Raw genomic sequence first — 23,086 nt, forward strand, 5'->3', positions numbered from 1 at the left:
TACCTTAAAACAGCTTCTGTTTATATTTACCATCTATTTCTCTAGATCTACACTGTCCAGTGTGGTAGCAGTATGTGGCTATTTACATTTAAGTTTAAATTAGTTAAAGCTAAATACAGTTAAAAATTCAATTCCTCGATCACATTCGTTTCATTTCAAGGTCTCAGTGACCACATGGGGCTAGTGGCAATTCAATTGAACTTCATTTCTAGCATCCCAGAAATTTCCATTAGGCAGTGTGGCTCTAGATCCACACTAAAAGCAATAGCTTTTTAGTAACGGGATTGGGGTTTGGAGAATTTTGACTTTATTGCTACTTTCAGAATGAATCCTTGTAAAGCAAACTGATGACATTTTATTATACATGCCCCCTGCAATATGTTATTCTATCCCACATGCCTGCCCAGCAAAGATTTAGCAGAGCTTTCTTTTTTATAGTTTGTGATATGAAAACCAATGGGTTTGATGAATTGCTGTTTTTCTAACTACACATGCCCTTGGCTCTGCCAAGACTCTGGAGCATCTCTGCCCTGCCGTCGTCCCGTCAGGGGTGTATACTTCCTCTTCGTTAGCTGTCTGGGTCCTGCGTAAAAGCTCCACTGTGCACTATTGGTCCAATTACATATAAAGTCTATACAGAGATGAAACAATGGAGCCTTTCTCTTCTCAAGATCCTCAAAGAACACTATGTTCTCTACAGCAAGCCTTTGAAGCAGGATTGATGGGAAAACAAGGAGAGCCAGCGTGCTTAAAATCAGCACTGTCTTTGTGTGGGCTCATTAAATATTAACATAAAAACAATGCTCAGTGTTTTCTGAGGTGTGAGGTGTTTTGAAATGGATGTAAAAGCTTTCTCCAGGGGCCAGGGCTCTCACAAGAAGAAAGGCGCTTTCACGAGTGCGTGTGTGTGTGTGTGTGCGCGTGTGTGTGTGCGCGCATGCGTGTGTGCCAATGTGGAGAGCTTACCTGCTTCTCCTTCCTAATGCTTTGGCTTAGAAACCACCGTGGATGAGGCCAGCTCACCCAGGATAAAGATGCATGTAGGTTTGGGGGAAACCTGCCTGGGATTCACTGTAATCACCATTTCATCACACAGATGTGGGGAACCAGAGAAGCACCCTTAAAAGTGGCCACAGACAGGCACGGTGCTCTCACAGAACCCCCAACAGCCCCCGAGATGCCCGTTTCAGGATTCTTTGACTCCAGACTCCTTGACTGACCATTCTTCGTCCCTTCTGAAGAGAGCTAAGGAGAGGATGTTACCTGCCTCTGGTCCACATTTCCTGGCCCGAGAAGCCGAGCCCATTACAAAGTCTCAGCAGAATTTCCTATTTGATGTTATTTCTCCTGCTGATTTAGTGGCCTTTGAGATTCAAAAAAAAAAGTGAACTCTCTGCCCCTCAATTGTATTCCTAACTTCTCCATTGTTTTGGTCGTCCACTGCTGCAGAACAAACCATCCCAAAACTGAGTGGCTTAAAGCAACCACCCTGTTGCTAACTCTCACCATTCTGTGGGTTGCCCAGGCTCAGAGGGACAGTTTGGCTCTTGGTCTCTCTGGCGTCTCTCATACAGTTGGGATAAGAAGGCTGCTGGGGCCAGTGTCAACTGGAGTCTCAACTGGGTGCTAAAACGGCTCGGTCTCCCTCCAGCTCCACGTGGTCTCCCCAGCAGGGTGGCTGGATTTCTTACGGCTGGCTCGGGACTCCCAAGAACAGGCGTCCTAAGAGACAAGAAGCAGGAACTGCCAGCGCTCTCAAAGGCTGAACCTGGAATGGGCACGCATTGCTTTGCCCCTTCCACGGGGTAAACAGTCTGAGAGCCAGACTCCAGGGGAGGAGAAATATCAATAGATCCTGCCTCCTGGTGTGGAGAGAGACAAAGGATTTGTGGCTATGTTGAAATCGGCACATGCTTGTCCAGTAGGATAACTGAAGAAAAGAAGACGACTAAGCCGTTCTCCAAACCCACTGTTGAACAGCAAGATGAGCGCAGCTAGGGCAAGAGCGGCCACGGCAAGGGCAAGTCCAGACGCACAGCCTCTCACCGTGTGGTGGGGCATCTCTGCCTGAACAGCCACAGACGGGAAGCAGAGATGATGAGCTGGGAGCACCAGGGCTGCATCTTCTCTCTCAGCTGCCTGCACATGTGGATGGTGTGGAATCATTCCCCAGATAGTCTCTCAGCAAGACATCACCCCAAAACAAGGTCAAAGACACACACGGATGCTGACCCTGAGACCTAAGAGCAAAATTAATGTCATATTTTACAAGCCTGCCTTGTGTGGGAAATAATTGGTGATCTGTGTGTGGAAGGTTCGATTTGTGGACAAGCACAGTTTTAATACCCGTTCACCCCTCTCTGGTTGCCCAGCTCAAAAACTCAGCCGTCATCCCCTCTGCTAGATCCAATGACTTGATAGATGCTCACTGCTTTCATGTAGGTGCTTTCGTTAGGTGCAACCCCAATGTGACTGCCATACCCTACATACCTCTGGGAAAGAACCTCCATGGCTAACTGTTGCCAAAAGGGCAGAAAGACTTTCTTAAGTGTCTGCTCTGACATTCTGGGCATGTTGATGTCAGCAAGGACCCTGCTTAATGATGACGATTCATCCCTTTTGTTGTGATGGAATTGTTTGGTGTTGGGAACTTAACCTGGAAAGTAGGATGTGGCCGTAACGAGACTCGGCGATAGACAGGAGTCACCCAGCCCCAGGACGGGCGCTGGCTATCGAGGTCAAAGATGGTCAGCGAAGGCATGAGTCAAATCCTTTAGCTGATGGAGCCAAGGAAGTAAGATTGAAAGCCAGTGAGGCAGGGTCAGAGAGAGCTTTCAAGCTGAAGTAAAAATAAAAACTAGCATTTCGTGAGTACTATGTGCTAGGCTCCACTTAACATTTTGGAAACAGTCATAATTATTCTCTGAGGTTTGTGTTATTATTATCAGCATTTTGCAGATGAAGAAATTAAGGTTTAGGGAGAGGAGAAATTGCCCAAACTAATCTTCACCACCATCTTCAGTGCTTGAAACACACCCTGTGGCTCTGTCTCCCTGGTGAGACTTTGTGTTGGGGCGTCATCCTTATAAGCAGAGGTACAAGTTTCAGGGCCAGACAGTCACCCACAGCCTTCCAGGAGATTTAGAATTCTGTCATATGCTGAAAAGCAGTGTTTTCTCTCCTACCTTGGGCTCTGCAGGTCCCAGAAGGTCCAGCAGGGTGTCTGTTCCCGTTATTATTGCTGTGTAACAAGTGACTCCAATACTTAGCAGCTTAAAGTAACTATCTTGCTCATAATATTTGTGGCACAGGAATTCAGGAAGTCTGGACAGTTCTCACTTGAGGTCTCTCATGCAGTTGAGGTCAGGTGTTGTCTCGGTGGGGGTCATCTGAAGGCTAGAGTGGGTTGGGCGTCCAAGACGGCTCACTCCCATGGCCAGTGGTTCACTTTGGCTGCTGGAGCTCAGCTGAGGTTGTCAGAGCACCTGCAAGTGGGCGCCTTGCATGGTAGCTGGCTGCCTCAGAGCAAACGAACGTCCAAAGGCAACAGGGGGAAGATGCCTGGCCTTTTCTCACCTAGACTTGGAAGTCACACAATGGTGTTCCACTATATCCTATTGGTAGAAGCAGCTCAGCCCACTCAGATTGAAGAGGAGGGAATAGACCGACCTCCAATGGGAGGCTCACATTGTCACATTGTAGAAGACCATATGGATGGGAGATATTGGACCACCATCTTTGAAAAATCCAGTCCATCCACTGAGGCTACTCCTCATCAAAATATAAGTCATTCAGGGTGGTGCAAGGGCTAGCTCTCTTGGGACAATGGAAGGAACTGGGCTTAGGACCAGAGTCCAGAGATGTTATACATCTCAACTGAACTATTAGCATTATAACTAAGAATATGTACATGGAGCTCACTAATTCCCTGAGGTCTCCAGAACTGCCAGCGATTCCTGAGAATATGGACTGTTGTAGATTAGACTTTCAAACTAATGACAGGATACTAATGGTTTATGAACAAAAATATAACCAAGTATTTGTCATTTGTGTGCATTATGATTGGCTGGTGATGAGTCAGTGCCCCCTGTAGACTGTGAGGCTTAGATGGTTGTACAGCTCAGGTTCTGTGTCTAAATTGTGTTTTTCCAGGACCTACGTAGCACCTGGCTTTCATTGCTGAAAATAAACCAGTGAACGAAAATAAGAGTGAATACATTAATAATACAAGAACTGAAAAATAAACAAACTGATTAAGAAGATGTATTCAGTGACTTCCACCTTCAAAGATAATCAAATATACAAAAATATTGAAATACTCTTTAATTGCCAGGTTATTATTTTCATGCTTAGTTCATTATTATTTTTTCTGAGTCATGTCTGTCATCCTTAATCTATCAATAATATTTTCTTCCTCAGACCAAAGTCTGTATCTGTTCTAACTTCACATTCAGTCTTCCACTTAACCTAATTAAAGATCCTTTATTTTAATTAGGCTAAATTTATCTTATTTTCATTCTGATTTCCTTCTGGTTTCAAGTTACCTCTTTGCTTTAATATTTTCCCATCACAGAGAAGAGACTACTGCCTCTTAGAAAATTCCTTTCCTAAATAATTTGCACTATCAGAACTTGAGGCCATGTTTTAAAAACTGACTCCCTGTTAAGAAAAAAAGTATTCTCTGTATCTTTTAAACTCATCTGTATGTTGTAAAATGTTTTGCCTAATAATGAGTTCAAAAAATGTAACCAATTTCCACAAACATATAGGACAATTTAATTTCAACACAACACTCTAAAACCAAGTAGATTTTTCAAATATTTCTGCTCATCTGCACCATCCACAGAACCCTAATAATGTGGTAGATGAAGGTACTAATGAGGATGCAAGAAATGTAATTTATTAAGTGTTTACTGCAAGCTAAACACTTTCAATGAACTGGCTCCAACCTCGAAAACTGCTCTGCAAGGTAGACAATATTCCCATTTCAAAGATGAGGAAGCTGAGGCTCAGAGAAGCTATGTGGCCAAAGCCACACAAATATTACAGTGTCTGAGCCTGGACAGAACTGATCTGTTGGTCTCGTAGCCTGTGCTTGTCCCCAACTCCACCCCACAGCCTACACTGACCATCTCTGAATCAGGGTCCAGAGCAAAGGTCTGAAACTTTTATAATATTAGCCTTTAAATCTCCTGACCGCTGTCCTCCTGCAGCTTTGGGGAGGGGAGAGGAGGATGGTGGGGGGGAAGGGCCTGGCTATAGTCTCACAAGCAGCCTGAGGACAGCAATTGCTTCCGATGTCAAAACATCAAAACATCAGCAGAACAGTGACTCCCAGTCCAGAAATTACTTGTGTAACCAGGAAAACAAAGGAAAACTTCCTTTTAGAAATATACATTTGGATACAAGTTCTTTTTTACAGGACAAAGCTGCAGTGTGGCCTGGCCTTGGTGTGCATGCAGTGAAGATGGCCACTATGATAGGGACTTAATAATGCTTCTGGCTTTCAAATATTGCAACCCAATAGAGTTACGAATGCCACTGGAATAATCGGACCACCCTGTTCTCACCCCTACCAGATTGAGAAGAAAGCAAGCACAGAGAGGCCAAGCACCCTGCCTGAAGTCACACAGCCAGTTGGCAGCGTGGTTGTGATTAAAACTCGAGTCTTTGACTCCAAAATCTACACTCATAACCATGATGCTAGGTAGTACAGGAAACCAGCCGATTTCTGAGAGGGCTGGATTCTCTGTTGTCACTGCTGTAATGATTATATGGCTCTGCAGACCTGGATGAGAGCTTTGCAATTTGCCCTTTGAAGTTTCACAGTGCTTTCTGAGATCCACGTGTTAATGGAACCCAGCAGTGCTCATGGACCAAAATTCTACCATTGCAACAACTCTTGGACAGCAAGACAGGCCACATCCAGGAGAAAGGGCAGGACTCCTGCTGGGAGGCTCCCTGGAAAGCCTTCTGCGGAGACAAGAACCAGCTCCCACCCAGGACACCTCGTGGGAAATCACTTGCCCTTTGCCTAATGGCTTTTCTCGCCAAGCTGTGTTCCTCTGGTTTCTGGGCCAGGCAATGCGCTCCTAATCCATTGCTGTCCGGGCTCTGTTAAATAATAATCGCTTTTCCTCCCCAGAACCAGTTTCATTTCAGAAGAAATGCCAGTTGATGCTTTAGAAATGTCAGGATTTCCACAAATCTCTCTTAGATCAGTTCTCTGTTGAGCCATCCGTCTTAGGGTCACAAAGCTGGCATTTATGTCAGAAGTGTTATCCTGGGGCCTCAAGCTCTAACTGGCTTCCCTCCTCTGACACATCTGGTGGCCGCTGGCTCTCCACGTGGGCGGGGCAGCACCCTCCCCCGGGGATGGAAACTCGAAGCTGGGGCCCAGCGCTCACCCCCCCACACACATCTCCCGGTGCCAGCACATAAGGGGCGCGCCTTCTCGAGCAGCTTTCCTGAGGATACGTGGCAGGTATTAATCTATTGTTCTGTACTATTGTCTTTTCACAGGGATCGACTATCTCCACCCGGACCTGGCCTCAAACTATGTAAGTGCAAGCTGCCCTGTGTGGGGAAACGCGTGTGTCCTAAGTGTTCTGGTGCCCCTCAGAGTGGGAACTCACACAGACGCACACACATGCCTGCACGCACATAGGCCATGCACACTGGCACACAGGCACGCCTGCACATGCATGCACCCCAGACTGCCCGTCTTATAAGAGCCACAGCTCAGGCCAAAGACAGACGAGGTATGGGGCCTGGCGGCAGGCAGGGGTGAGTGACTTCACCAGAAGAAAAGAAGGAAACTTGAGATCTGAAAGAACAAAGTGCCGAGAAAAAAGGTACAGGGAGCGGGAAGAGAGAGCCTTGGCAAGTTTTAAAATCAACTCCAGCTGAGGATGTTGAATGGTGGGTGGGAATGAGCCATTTGGGTTCTTGCTGGATAAAACCGATGGCAAAAGCCAAAAAGAGCAGCAACTCACATTGCACCCGTAGCTTTGTGAAATCAAGCATGCCGCCTTCTTCTTCTTTTGGGGCTGATGAGCGCTCCACACTGACTTTCCCCACAACTCTGAGTATAGCATTTAGTATCCCTTGACAAATAACAAATATTAACAGGGAATCACGGTAAATGCTATTGGACTGGAACCCCATGCTCTGACTTTTGACCCAGCAAGTCACCTGCTGATTTCCTGATAAAATATCCAAACCCTTTAAACATTAAGCGATGGCTTTATTTTAACCCCAGGGAGTATACGACTCAAGCATTGGGGTAGTCACTTAAAATTACCCAAACTATTATTAAGTTACATTTCTCCTGTAACTTCCAGAGCTAGGTATTTTTTTAAATGTTATTTATTTGCTGAAAAGACTCATATTTAGGAGAACATGAATTTAAATAGAGGAAGGTTGGTTAACAAGCAGAAGTGTTTGGGGATCAAAATTCCGGGTCATTCTTCCTGGAAGGTGTGAGTGTCCACATTGCAAGAAGAGAAGGGAGATTTTCCATGTGTGTAGTGGACTGGGAATCGGGAAACAAAGCACCAAGGTGCTGGGTTTCTATTTCCTGCATGGGTCTTATAAACCTGGGAGAGTGTACACTGGGCGTGGTCCAACCAACGTGCCTCCAGAGAGAAATGACAGAAATCAATCCAGAGCTCTGCTCCCCGAGATGAGAGTCCACTCTGGCAGATAAGGCAGTGAAGAGCCACCTAGGAGTTGCAGATTCTGCCTCAACGACCATCTGCAGAGTCCAAGGACAGCATTCTCTCCTCCCCTCTGACCCCCTGCCCCACTGCTGGCACACGGAGCTGGCTGTTCCTTTGCTTCCTTAGAGGGACTGCCCCACACAGGGCCTCGTCTGTCCCCTCCAAAGCCCTGCCTTTCCCAGCCTCCGCAGTAACTGCAGGACCTTGGAGAATTCTCCAATGGGGAGGTTGAGAGATGCATGTGCCTCATTTTCTCCAAGGTTCTGATACCCAGAGGCCCTTCCTCATGGAGAAATGGCAGGAACAACAGCCTGGAGGGGGGCAGGTTTGGCCTCAGGGCTGCCGTGCACACGAGGCATTTCCAGTCTCCTTCCCAGCTGAGCTGCGGGTGCACAGGGTTCCCACCATCCCCCAGACCAGCGCCTCTTGGGGAAGCCAAATGAGGGTCTGCTCACTTTTGCAAACCAGCGTTGCTCCTCTTACAGCTTCTAAGACTTCAAGGTGGGGTGGCTGCCAGTCAGGATGGAAGGTGGGCAGCGCACGGCCTCCCTCCTTCGAAAGCCACTTATACGGAGACTGACCTGGGCATCCCTGGCCAGCCCAGGTGTTTCCGTGACAGCTGCCCCTGACACCAGTCACCGGATTAAAAAGAGATAGTAATTCAAGTGGGAGAAAAATCCTCTGGGGCTCTGATGAACTGCAGGTACGATGCCAGTCGACAGTGTGATTCATCTGCCAGAAACTCTAATCTGAAATTGGAAAGGGAAAGATACCCATTGAGAGGTGCCAGCTCCACCCAATTCTGCAATATCAGAACATACCTGAAAACCCTATGGGTTCTTTGAGTGTGGTTTTCCGCTTTCCTTTTTTCCCCCTTTGTTTCTTTCCAAAAAACTTTTTTCTAATTAAAAAAATATCCAAGAGGGAGGGGATATGTGTATACATATAGCTGATTCACTTTGCTGTACAGCAGAAACTAACACAACATTGTAAAGCAATTATACTCCAATAAAAACAAAATAAAATAAGTCACTGCTGACCAAAGTAAAAAAATAAATAAATAAATACATGTCCTCTATTGAAAATGTAGAAGAACATAAAACAGATTCAAAACTAGCTATTTCACCATTCTTAATACTTTAACATATTTTGGACTTTATTTCTCTGTATATATTTTTAATAAAATTGGGCTCTTGTTGCATATACAGTACCCCCCTTCCATGTGATACATCATGAACATTTTTATATTATTAAATAATCTTCAAAACATGAGTATAAGGGCTCTATAGTATTGCCTCATGCGGTAATTTACTTAAACTTTCCAATCCCCAATTCTTGGACAACTAGGTTGCTTCCAATGGGAGTCTCACTCTTAGAGGGAGTGTGACAGACAGTGACAAGGGTGGTAGAGGTCTCCAAACCACAACATGCTTAGGAGAGTGGAAAGAACTGGAAAAAAACACAACTTAAGAAGCACATTAAATATGTTTTCAAATATTTCCAGTTCTCCATGATAGATGAGGCATTCAACTTGTTCAGTAATTTCTCCCATGAAAATTCCCACCGTGTGACCATTGCAGGAGGAGGATTTTAGTTCAGTTAAAGGAAGAACTATCTAATGATTAAGGAATAAATAAAAAGAATTAGCTCTCCCAGGAAGTAATGGGTTCTCCTTATCTGAAAATGTTTATGAGGAGAGTTGATGGCCTTTTGGCGGGGATGTTGAGGAGATGATTTAAACTAGATGACACCTAAGAATTGACCAGAAAATGTGAGCTCTGGACAAAACTGCACAATTTGACAACTTCCCTCTAAAGGAAGGTCTGAGTCTTCAGCAATTATCAAGACCCTTGGAACTTTACAAACCAGTTGTATCTAATTACACACGGCTTTGAAAATGTCCTACATCTTTGGTATAGGTGAGAAAACTGAACGCCCAAATAGCTCATCCTTAATTCCTCAGCAGAGAACCTGAACCAGCTAGTTTTCGCCAGTCACAGCTCTCCCTCACTCTGTGAAGGGCTGAGAGTGACAACTTTGAAGCTACTAACCAGATTTATCTTCTTTATTTTTAATTAAAAATTTTACACTATAATTAACAGAATGAGCATGGCAAGTGGAGTAGACCTGCCCAGGAGGGCAATGAAATCAGTGGATGGTGATATACTCGAAAATTGTTTGAGCAAAGGATTAACAGGCAGCTTCACACCTTGTTAGGGGACTTAATGGCTTGGATGTGAGAGCGAGCCCCGTGCCCTTCCAGTGGAATGCACTTTGGGGAGGTCTGTGTTTGGGTTCCCGCAGAAGCAGACCCAGGACAAGGGTTTGAGGGCAACTAGTTTATTTGGGAGGAAGGTCCGAGGAAGGGAGAGCGAGATGGGGAAGGGAAAGCAGCCAGTAAGGGGTGCATTTCAAATAAGTCACTATGGTGAGTGGCTGGAATCCCACTGGGGTATCTGTGAGATGACGCAGAAGATGTGCACCAGAGTTATCCCACTGGATGGGATACCCGGGAAGCTGGGGTATTTATATAGCAACTCCCATCAGTCGTTGGTTGAGGGTTGGTCACGGGGGATGTTAACATCCCAGCTACTCCTACCTTCCCACTGTCTTGGGAAACGCCCTCGGCAAACAGAAGTGGGTACAGGCAGCTGAACCCCACCAAGGACGCAGAGATGACAGAAAGAGGCATAAGGCTGGGTCCAGGCAACGTCTGCCAGAGGGAGGATGCCTTGGAAATATACTAAAGATTAAAATAAACAGAAATGTGCTCAGTGAGAAGTAAAAACCGTATCAGAGGTTCTTAGACAAATATGACAAAAACTTCTTCATAATCAAACCAGGCAAAATGTTTCCCGAAACAGAATAATTTTCAAAGCTTGTTTATTCTGTATATTAAAAGAAAAGACTCAAGGTAGGCTGGTCATCCAGTGTTCTTTCTATTTAAACTGAGAATTTTAATCCTCTGAAAGCTGTAAATCAATATATAAATATGTCATTAGTGTTCATTTAATTCAACAATTCTACCCTGTATCTGTTGAGTGTTAGGAACAAAGGATAATAATGGCCACTTTTATTGTTATTCTATCGTTCTATGATTGAATTTAATCTGAGGAACTCAGTCTCACTGGTAAATGCTCACTATTCCAAATAAATACATTCACCTCTCTTCATCTCAATAGTAATAACATGAAATGAGTCTTGGCCAAGACCCTATTTTAGACCAACTTGAAACTGGGATTCCTTTACCCTGTCCTCTCTGGATATTTGCTCCAGCTCAGTCAGATGGCTGTGCATTGGGCCTGCTATGGCCAAGCCCTGGAGGAAGAGAAACCAGACACAGGTGTTCTCCAGAGGAGCCTGAGGTCAGTAAGGACACAGGTGTGGGGCGTGGCTTGCAGGTGAGGGGTGGGCAGGCAGGGAGGTGGTCGTCTTGGTGCTGTGTGGCCCCCATGCAGCAATGATCACGGGCCCATGTTCACGGTACAGGTCCAAGCCTGGGGTCCTTTCAGGCCTGCAGAATAGAGGGAGACTTCTATTCAAGAACATGCAAGTGTGGGTGAGGCGGCAGCTTTCAGAGCATGGGGGCGGCTGAAGCCGAGCATCTCCTGCTTTGCTCCAAAAGCAGAAGCCTTTGAGGTGCTTTGCTGCTGGAGCTAAGGAGGTGAAGAGATGGCTAGTGGTTCTGTAAAATCCAGAGAGAGCCCTCCCACGGGGGCGAGGGTTTTCTCAGAGGCAAGTAGCTTACCTAGGAGGAGACCCCAGCAAGCACGAGCCGCCTCTCCTGGCCTGCCCGCCATACACGCAGAGTGGGGTCAGGCAGGGTGGCCGTGCTGATCCTCGGAAAGCGGTGAAACCTGAAACTCAGTGAAACTTGAGTGTGACTCCCGGCTGCCTGAGTCTAAGATGTGCAACCTTAGACTCACCTATTAAACCTCTTTGAACTTTAATCTCCTCGTTTGTGAAATGGGCCAAAAAGAGTATCAGGTGTGTTGTGGGGTATCGCTGAGATACCGTGTGTACAGCACCTGGCAGATAATAGATGCTCAATAAAAATCCATTTCCTTCTCAAAAGAGTTGAGATGACACGAAGGCAGCCTGTCCCGATGGAGAAGCAGGGACACGCCTCCAGAAAGCGGTGCAATTGCTCGGGGCACGCCCAGCGAGCTCAGCATTATCAAAAGAGATAAAAGGACACCTCCAGACTAAGCGTAAGATTGTGAGACTAGGAAAAGCAGAGGGCAAAGGTGGAGGTTACCAAAGTCAATCTCAAAGATCTCTTTGAAAAATAAAAGATTGATCTGAAAAAGAGCAGCCAAGCAAACAGAAGGAATAGGGAGAGAGAACCAACTGCCTGCAGCCAGGATAGAAGGAAGGAGGAGGCCCAGAGAGAGAATTTCTGATCTGTTTTTCTCCATCACAGACCTTTGAACTAAAACGATATTCACGGATATTCATCCCCTAGGTGGGTGAGGAATTGTACAACGGTAACTTTTCCAAATGAGGTTTTCTCCAGGCCGGAGAAACGACCTCTCCTGACGCCTAAGTGGTCACAGTGCGGAGCCCAGGCTTCTGCCCTGACGCAGAGAGTCCTGGCCCTTCTCACACTCGGGCCTCCACCTTTTAGCTTGGAAACTGTGGGTCACCCTCTGAGCAGCTCCAAGATCCTGCGCTGAGAATCTGTGCAGGTTCACGTGCTCTTCCTGCAGTTTTTCCACAAATTCTTGAAGGCAGCAAATGCGGAAGGTTGCCTGGACTCCGCTCCCCAGCCTTCTCTCAGCTTCTGCTACGGGGCTCCACAGAACCTCCCCCTAAACGGTGAAGTGTATTTCCCAGCCCTTGACTTTGGGCTGGGCCTTGTGACTTTTCTAAAGCAATAGAATAATACAGAAGTGTCAGTGGGCCAGGTCAGAGGCCATAAGCGGCCTTGTGGGGTCCTGCGCGCCTTCCTAGGCTTCTACCATCACCATTAGAAGAGCAAGCCTGGGCTGGCCTGCAGGGACCTGGGGGGACGATGACAGGCTTGTGGGGAAGTGCTCCCCCAGCTGCCAAAGCCTAGAGCGCGGCCACCCGCAGTCACCTACAGAACGGCAGGAAGAAGCTGAGCAACCTAGCCGAGCCCCCCCAAAATCAGCTGAACCCCAGGCAACCCCCAGCAGCAAGCAGGCACCGCCAAGATCCGCAGAGCTGCCCACCTGCGCCCAGCCTGGGTCACCTCACTCCCGGCCGAACTGCAGACTCATGAGTGATACACACGCTTGCTGTCACACGGCGCTGACACATCATGATGGTTTTGAAGCGGCAACTGTTACAGTCACCCACACTGGACCCTCTTCCGGGTCCTCTGACAGTAATTGAGGCCCATCCCAGCCTAAGCAGAATATAGATTTCTCCGGCCGCACCCCAGACCTACTGAGACAAAACCTCTAGGAATAGAGGCCATCACATGTATTTCTTTGATAACATTCCCAGATTCTGATGATTAACGTCATCATTCATTTCGGCACTTTCCTCACTCGTTCATTCAGTCATTCATTTATTCATTCCACAATGCTATTCCCCTAAAATGTGTGACTCTATCACAACTAGATCACAAGCTCTGTGTAGGGAAGTGAGTAACTTTTTTTTTTTTTAAGAGTAAAGTTAAAATTTACGGTTATTTTTTTTCCTATATACGAAGAATTACAGTACATGTTTATGGGGACGCCTAGTGCAGGGCTCCCCTCTTTTTCACTGAGTTCCACTTACCACAGAAAATCTATCGGGGTGAAGGGGGGCAAAAAAAGTGATGGACCTCAGCTGACACCCCCTCTGCCCCTTTCTTAAAAATGTAAAGATAGATCTCTATTGTCAGCTTGTTTTTTTGCCAAGACTTAGAAAGCTGCTCTTCCATCAGTTCCTGTGTGCTGCACTCACCCATCTTCAACAGTGAGTAACTTTTAAACTTTGTGTCCTTCATGTTTAGCACAGTGCCAAGCAGGCATTTAATAAATATGTGTTAAATTGCATTGCATATTAATTAATCATTCATACTTTGCAAATGAAATCAGGAGCTAAATCGCATGATGGGCCTCTATCAGTGGTGATGGGAAATGCTGGCCTACAGAGCTTCCTCTGACTCCCAGCTGCCAACTATCTCCAGGTGATGCCACCACCCCATTCCCCGTAATGCGTGTTGCCAGTGAGGGGATAGAAGACCCCTGAACTAACTGAGGTCCCCACAGCTGAAGGCCTGGAGAGAATGTGATTCTCATTGTGGATAAACCACCTACACATAACCAAGAGCTCTTTCTTTTCTGTAATGTTTAGAACTCCTCAGGTTGGGGGAGATACAGTTAAGTTCCCAGATGGGAAAAGATGAATTATCCTCTTTGGTTCAGTTCAAAATTTGGAACATCATTTATGCTCCAGGGCTGTTATTTCACCAACAGAAGTTCTTGGAAAAGAAAAAAGCCCACCCCTAAGGACCCACACTTTTCCATTCTTTTGATGGGTTCCTGATTGGTGACCGGCTTTGAAGAGGGGCCTTTGAGCTCCACGTGGCAGACGGCCGCCGTGATGAGAGGGTGGTTGCTGGACATGGGCCAGGCCTCAGCCCTGAGTGACTCAGATGCTATGAAGTATTGATGGCATGCATCACTTCAGGCTTTTAGGCTGATTAATATTTAAATAAGCACATTAATATTGCATATGAAATTGAGGTTTAAACAACCTTTGTGTCTTGTTGAAAGGAGCTGGCATTTTTTGATGTACTCATTAATGCTGGCCAGATCACAGTGAGTACTTGATCACCAGGAGGCTAGACTGAATATTGGGGATAAGAATTTTTTTTCAATCATTTGGACAGACCATCAGTCAAATGACTATGATCTGACTCAAGCCATGTACTAGAGGAATCTGTCCATTTTTACAGGAACGTACTTTGACATAGAAACAGAAGAAAATAGAATCTTGATTAACTGAAAAGAAGCTACTTATTTGGACGTAGACTTACAACTGCAGATGAAAGCAAAGGGGAAAAAAATCTGGTTAATAGATTTTCCCACATCGCTCAGTTGACTAGTTTTCTTCCATTGAACCTAGTCAAAAGTTAAGAGAACTGTATTGAGTTTCTACTGTGCTCAAGATATTGTGCTAGGGGCCTGGACTATAAAGTGTGAAAAATCCGGTCCCTACCCTTGGGAAGCTCAGAGTTCAGTGGGGGAGGCACACAAGTAAGTATGACATGATATCATTACATCATGACATGCCCAGCCCTGTCCTGGAAGGAAAAACACTGCCCACTATGGGAAAACAGCAACAAGAACAAGCAAGTTGGCCCTAAATGTTAGAGGTGGGAAGATACTTAAGTGCATTTAAAGAATGTTTTCTTGGGTCGATACAGCATAGGAACTCATCTAGAAGCTTGATCTATATGATACTGAACAAAGGGTCATTGGATTATAATTGGTTTTTCATCTGTAGCTTTGTTTCTACCAAGAAGCCTAGACTAAAAGTAACCCATTAAAATCATTTTCTTATCCCCAAATGTCAGTGACAGAGTCTCTTCAACTAAATGTAAGTGTCTTAAAGACTAAGGTAATGTCTTCCAATTCTTTTGTTCATGAGAAACTCAACCAAAGGTTTCATTCCCCAAGGAGATCATTAATAGAAATTCTTCTATAAATGAATGACTGAATTTTGGATGGATGGATGCATGCATGCATGCCTGGGGGGATGGATGGATGGAAGGGGGTATGGATGGATGGGGGGATAGATGGATGGATGGATGAGGGATGGATGGATGGATGGGGGATGGATGGATGGATGGGGGGATGGATGGATGGGGGATGGATGGATGGATGGATGGGGGATGGATGGATGGGTGCATGGAAAGATGGATGGATGGGAAGATGGATGGATGGATGGGGGATAGATGGATGGATGGAAGTGGGGATGAATGGATGGGGGATAGATGGATGGATGGATGGATGGATGGATAGGGGATGGATGGAGGGATGGATGGACAGTGGATGGATAGATGGGGGGATAGATGCTAATGAAACTATTAGGATTTGAGAGGTGTTTGTGTCCAGTCCCTCACTCTATACACAGGTGGAAACTGAGGCCCAGGACAAATGTGAATGGCCGGAGGCCACACAGCAGGTTAAAGCAGAGCTAGTCCTGGACTTGGGTCTCCAGCATCTCCTGATCCTGAGGCATGGCTGCACCCACTCACCTCACAGTTCACACCACAGGGTGAAGGCACACATCAGGCCAAACCTGGCCCCAGTGGGGAAGTACCTGTGTGTCCCTCTGCAGGGGCTTCAAGCCCCTCGGCCCCTCTCAGCACAACCTTCCCCTGCCAAGTCCTCTCAACCCACCCTCTGCCACTACTACCCCGCATTCAGCCACCAAAGAGAGCCCTTGGGAGCAGCATCTGCCTCGCCAACCCCTTGAACCTGATTTCCGTGCCCACCCTGGCATTGGTCTGGTTTTGCCTCCAGCTCCCAGCACCTGTTGCTCTTTTGGAGGGTTGCCCTAAGCCTCCTGGAAACTACTCTGCCCCACACGCGTGGAGACCTGATGAGACTGGGAATGTCCACCCTGTCTTGGCACCCGTTAACCCTCGGCTGGCTGTGGGAGCATGAAAGCCTTGTCTCAGGCTGGGAAACCTCTGGGCTGTAACCAGCCCTCCAGGGCCCCCTGCCGGACTCACCTGAAATCACACCCTGGCTTGGCTTCCTCCCTGTTCGGGGCTGCCTCCCTGGCTCCTTCACTGGTTTCCCCTGGGAGCACATCTTTAATAAATCACTTGCCCACAAGTCTTCATCTCAGAGTCTGCACTGGGAATCCTGACCTCCTTACATTTGAGCAATCTGGAGCTTCAGGCAAAACAGAATTTTCCATCCTGTGTGGCCAAGGCAGAGAGAATCTCTGACATAGAAATAAGATTAGCTTCTCAACCACGGTAACCCTGCTGGCTCCCAACCTACGGGAAATTATTTTTCACAAAGCAAGAACCCTTAATTACCAACCGATAATTAAAACCTGAAGCCAAGTGCAGGAAGCAGGGGCTTGGGTCTGAGCAATGCTGCTCACCATTGTCTGCAGGAGGGTGGGGAGGTCTGTACTTTGAATGTCATGCACCACACAGCCCCTCCACACTGAGTGCTGTGCTATGCGGAAGAATAAGATGTATTACAGTGTGTGGGAGATGTTTTCATTAAGCTATGGAAATAGGAGGCTTATGTTTTATAGCTCAAACGTTGCCAATTTTTTAAATAAGAGGTTTAGTGTAAATCTCAGCTATTCAGGGAGCACCAGCTTGAGGAGTCCCATTGAGTCACTGTGAGCAAAAATGCCGTGTTTGATCTTCATGGTCCTCAGTTTCCCCATCTGTAAAACGGGGTGATCATCTTCCCACTTCAGAATCAAAGAAATATGATGACTGGCCATATTACTGATATGAACAGTGGGTTTTCGTTGATCTATCAAAAAATATACATTGAACTCCTCAGAGTGCTAAAGGCATGGATGCCCATCTGGTACTGATCCTGGGCCTCTTCTCCAACATCCCCCACAAAGGCACACACACATGTCCTCTCTTGGACTTGTAGAGAATGTTCCAGAAGCCTCGGCAGGAAGGAGCCAGTCCCTGTGTGGGTGCCAGCGTGATGACCAGGCAGGCACTGAGTCATTTGATACAGTCAGTACCTTGCTGGGATTCTTACCAGGAACCTTACAAACAAGAAATATGTCCTCTGTGAACAAGACCATAGCCTAAGTTCATTAACTCTTCAAAAACTAGTCACTTGCTAGCAATTGCAATGATTCTATCCCACATGATGGTTTGGTTTGGGAGTTTTCACTGTTTCTTGTTTGGTTCTAGCTCACAAATCCATTCCTCCCCACCCCCCGCAACATGGAGAGTTGACTGTTTGTAATGGAGTGTAAGATCCCTCTTTTCTCCCTGCCTTGGTCCTGATACTTTGATCCCTTTGGTCTTGAGCGGCTTCTTTGGAAACGTGGAGGTTCTCTACTCGGCAATTTTTTAGAAGGTGCTATGTGCCTGGTTTTGTGTTTTGCATGTATTATTGCATTTAATCTGCATGTTAAACCAGCGAAGTAGGCACTTTCTCATCCACCTCCCACAGAGAGAAAACTGAAGATCAGAGAGGTTAGTGATCTGCCCTAGCTCACACAGCCAGCGAGGGGTGAAATGTGAAGTTCACCATCTGTCAAGCAACTCTGTTGAACTTAGTCCCCCTCCAGCCTCCCGCAGCTCAGCCAATGGCACCGCCGTGGACCCAGCGACAAAGCCCGGAACGCAAGAGTGGTCCTGGACTCCTCTCTTTACCCCTCTCCTCTCAGCCACCAGATCTGCTAGTCCTAGCCCCGCTCTGCACAAATCTGCTTCTCTGTTTCTGCCACTGGCATCCAGGACCAAGCCGGCATCAACTCCCCCCTGGACCCCATGAAAGCCCCAACTTCCTGCTGCCACTTTTGCCCTCTGCAATGCCATCTCCCCAAAATAACCAGAGAGGAGGACTTCCCTGGTGGTCCAGTGGTTAAGACGCCGTGCTTCCAATGCAGGGGCGTGGGTTCGATCCCTGGTCAGGGAACTATGATCCCACATAGCAGCCGAAAAATAAAAAATAACCAGAGAGTTATTACAGAGGAAAAAAAGGACAAGAGGCCAGGTCACACCCCCAATTAAACCCATCCAGGGGCTCCTTCTGCACCCAGAGTCATACCCCTCCCTCCCTGCGAAGGTCCACGTGTCCTGGCTCTGGCCACCCTTTCAACCTACCTCTTGCTCCCTCAGTGTTTATCAAGCTCTACAATTGCAGGATTTGTCCTAATTCAAGACTTAGAAGGCTCATACGCTGAGTCTGTTTCAACCTCTGGCTTAGTCCCTTCCTAGCTCTTAAAACAGTTTGTAGTTAAGTGTTTGGTTTTCGGGTTTTGTGCCTCCCATTGGAATATCAGCTCCAGGAGCTGACAGGGGTCTTCTTTACCTCATTCACTTCTTCACCCTCAACAAAGCACAATGGCCTTGACCAATATGCATTGGATGACAGTCTGATGAAGAAGTGCTTTCTGTTTCCCTTTCTTTAGCCTGCACCCCCTAATATCTTCTGGTCATGCTTTGTCCTCACAAAACCCCTCTCCCTGGCTTTTTTCGTTCTGCTCTTTTTGTTCTGCTCATAGAAGAAATTATTTATGTGCACCTCCATAAACACTATGAAAGGAAGCCTCTGGTCAGTGCATCAGGAGGATGGTCTGCACAGGAAATGAGCACTTGTTAGTACTTGCCAGCTTCTGGGGAGAACTGCTCTATTTCTTCATAGCCACAACCCAAGGAACAGGAGACCCCCCTCTACCCAGGCTGACTTGTGTCCCTCAAGAGAGGAACTAGAAAAAGCAACAGCCATGGTTGTCTTGATGTTTAACTCATTCATTTGTTTTAGGCAAGTGACAATAGCCATTCGACTTCTCCAAGCATGCGTTTTCAAGCTAAAAAAAATTAACCTAGGTTTTTTATACTCTGTTAAGTATCTAAAAGATTTAGAAAATTGAAAAATAAAAAAGCTGTACATGGACATGTTCTTAGCTGGTAAGCTTTGCTTATCCACTATTCCACCAGGAGAAGGGAATTCCCGACATATGGGACCTCTACTCACAGGGCTCTCCTAAGAAACATGTGGTGTCATGTGTCCTCATGATTAGTATTAAACTCAATGCACCATATATACAAATCCTCCCAAAGGAAAACAAACCTGCCCCGGAAACAAAGCTTGTAATTATAATCACAGATGCTCTTTGTTCCTCACAGGGAATGCTTAAAATATCAATTTAAATGCAAATGAATCTTATCATTCCAAATTAGGCCCATTCCATTGTGTTGAAATTAATATAGAAAATAATTTCGAACACTAAATTATGAGTAATTAATGTTGACACTGTGAAAAAATACACTCATTTCGAAATTCTGGGGAGGGGCAGACTTGTCTGTGTGTGTGCTGTGTATGCTATAAGTAGTGCCTGGCAGGGCTAATTTGCAGGATTGACACAGCAGGAATAAGGGGCGGGAGACACATGGCAATGATACATCTTAGCTATTCTCTGGGTCTAAGGAAACACACTTACATGATATTTAAGAATAAATTATACCGCGTATACTAAAGAGCTGAAGAGTTAAAGGAGAGCTTGAAGAATTAAAATCTTTCCCTTAAATATCAAAATAAAAAGGACCTATGTCTCCTCTATCATCTAATCTAGGAGTTGGCAAATTATGATCCATAGGCTGGCCACCTCTTTGGGTAAATAAACTTTTATTGGAACCCAGCCATGTCCATTTGTTGACTAATTGTCTAGGGCTGCTTTCACGGTACAATGACCAAGTGGGGTAGTTGTAACAGAGACCATCAGACCTGCAAAGCCTGAAATTTTCACTATTTGACTCTTTAAGGAAAAGTCTGCTGAAATCCCCTCATGTAATCTGCTGTGCGTCAAGACATAGGAAAATGGCTTATTTTAGAAACACGCGTCCAGAGAGTTGCAATGCGGGTCCAATCACGGCTGTACCACTTTCTAACTGTGGGGCATCTGACAAGATGCTCTACATGTTGGGGGCATAACATCCTCATTTGTAGGCGGAGAAAGTTGGACTCTTGTCTGCTGGAACCCTAAAATCTTATGAAACTCTCCTCCTTTCCAGTAATATCACTGATTAAGAAACAAAAGCTGAATTAGTTTTCTAAGGAAATGAAATTGTCAAATAGTTTGGATCTACTTAACTTGCTTTTGAGAATGACAGACATAAAGTCAAAGTTACGTGCCTTTTCCACGCATAACGCTCTCTACATTAACCACTGTGGCCGAGTGATTTCAAAGAGTTTTGCATTTGTTTACTGTCTTAGTTTGGATTCCTCCAGAAACCAACCCTGAGGCTTGGATAGTTTATTTGAGAGGTGGTCCCAGGAAGCAAGGGCAAGGGAAGGAGTCCAGACAGGGCATGTTTTAAGTAAGTTAGTGCCGTGGAGCTCAGGTCTGCTGGGAAACCCTGGGCTGTGGGTTAGACCATGAGGGGGAAAGAGTTGGGGTACTAATACACCAACTCTCATCAGTAGTTGATGGAGGGCTGCTATCAGGATGAGGGGAGAGCAATTTCCTCTTCTTCTGGGCTGCCACGGTCATGGGCAGATTGGGCTCCTGAGATACAGAGATGGAAATCTGGCAGAGGAAAGTTGAGTCAAAATCGAAAGACTAAAAGCAAGAGGTCATGAATGGGATACCCAACAACATCTGCTAATTACAAATCTCCAAACTTTCTAATCACACATCCCCATCCATAAAAATTTTTGAGCAGACTTACCAAGTATATTCATAGTTATTTATTCACACAGTGTATGTACTACTGTAATAATGGACTGTGTACATTATAAAACATACTCGAGAAAGACAATTTTAAAGATAAAATAAAAGTAAATATTTTAAAAGTTATAGTACACTCTCATGTTCATGGCAGCATTAGTCACAAGAGCCAAAAGGTAGAAGCAACACGAGTGTCCATCAACAAAAGAATGAATAGACAAAGTGTGACCCATGCATACGATGGAATATCATTCAGCCTATTGCATGCAACACTGTGGATGAAACTTGAGGACATTATGCTAAGTGAAATAAGGCAGTCATGAAAAAGACAAATACTGTATGATTCCCCTTGCTTGAGGTACCTAGAATAGTCAAGTTCATAAAGATGGAAAGTAGAATGGTGGTTGCCAGCAGCTGAGGGAACTGGGGAATGAGGAATTATTGTTTAATAAGTAGGGCATTTCAGTTTTGGAAGATGAAAAGTTCTGAGATTAGTTGCCCAGCAATGTAAATATACTTAACACTGCTGAGCTACACATTTTATAAGGGTTAAGATGATTAATTTTATGCTATGCCTTCTTTACCACAACTGAAAATAAATACATAATTTTAAAAATCAAGCTAAAACAAGGAAGTTGTAATATTTTCGCCCCACACCCCAGTGGATCATCTTACACATCCCCTGGGGTGGGCATGCCCATTTTGAAGACCTTTGCACTCACCAGCCAGTGTGTAGCCCCGTCTAGTGTGATCAGTAAGAGGTTCTGAATAGAAACTCTTTTGGCTAGCTAGATGTGACGATTTCTCTCTTCAAGGGAGATAAAACAGTACAACAGAAATGGCACTGAGAAGGCCCATGCAAACAGGTGGCTCTGGGTCCAGTCCGTCTCTACGACTTAGTTACTGAGACTTGAGGCAAGTTAATCAACCTCTCTGGGTTGTACATTCCTCAAATGTAAAAGAAAGATAGTAATATCTTTTCATTTAGTCATTCAACAACTAGTTATTGAGTGCTATACTTCATAACAAGATCTATGGTTTATTAGTTACCTAATGTAATATTTGGTATATAATATTTGATATGTTAGTTACCTATATTATATTTGCTGCAGAAAAATTACTCCCAAAACTTGGACATACAGTATCTGTGGGTCAGGAATTCTGGAACAACTTGGCTGGATGGTTCTGGTTCAGGGTCTCTCGAGGTGTCGCCAGGGCTGCATCATCTGAAGGCCTGACTGAGGCTGGACCTTCTGCTTCCAAGACGGTGAGCCTTGCTCACTGTGGGAGCCTCTGTGCAAGGTCATGAACGCCTGGAGGCCAGACTCACTGGGGGCCGGGCTGCATGCATTGATGAACAGAGTGGACATGGTCCCTACCCTCAAAAACCTTTTTGCCTAGAAGGGTCTCCAGATAGACTCCAAATAAATAATTACAGAAACAATTGCTTATTTACATCTGCGGTGCTTTGCTGTGATGCAAGAGTACTGGTTCCTGTAAATGTGTTTTTTGTGAAGAACTTGATCTCGTTCGCTGGGTGAGGGAAGATTTCCCTGGAGAAGAGACACTTATGCTGATGCCTTAAGTATGAGGAAGAGTTAGCCAGGTATCTGGCAGCAGAGGGAACAGCTGTGCAAAGGCCTTGAGGCAGAAATATGCTCAGCCCTTTCCAGCATCTGAAGAGAGCTGCTGTGTGTGTTGGGGGTGGGATGGGGTGGACGCAGGAGCCTATCAATATCAATCCAGGGAGAAAACAGCCTGAGCGACACTGGAGATGCAGAAAGAGACCTGACTGTGTGGACTTTGTGGGCCATAAAGATTTTCTACTTCATCCTAGAAGCAAAGGGAAAATTTTTCTTTTGGGTGACAGTGTGGAGTGGGTGTGTGACATGAAATGATATGCCTGGGTTTGGTATTTTTCAAAGATCTGTCTGCTATGGAGATGGATCGGGGGTGGGCAAGAATGGAAGCAGGGAGACCTCATAGGGGGACTTTTCTAGGAGAAA

The 23,086-nt window shown here is 45.7% G+C and overlaps 1 protein-coding gene across 1 annotated transcript in view; it reads left to right on the top strand.

Moving 5' to 3' along the window:
• PCSK2 (proprotein convertase subtilisin/kexin type 2) overlaps positions 1-23,086 on the top strand; it is a 217,749-nt gene that overhangs the window by 118,854 nt on the left and 75,809 nt on the right. Inside the window, exon 5 of the mRNA XM_007181830.2 lies at positions 6,523-6,560. Coding sequence (XP_007181892.1) covers positions 6,523-6,560 — 38 coding nt within the window. The remainder of the gene's footprint in view (positions 1-6,522; positions 6,561-23,086) is intronic.

The sequence above is a fragment of the Balaenoptera acutorostrata genome, chromosome 15 (assembly GCF_949987535.1).
Source record: "Balaenoptera acutorostrata chromosome 15, mBalAcu1.1, whole genome shotgun sequence".
NCBI lineage: Eukaryota > Metazoa > Chordata > Mammalia > Artiodactyla > Balaenopteridae > Balaenoptera > Balaenoptera acutorostrata.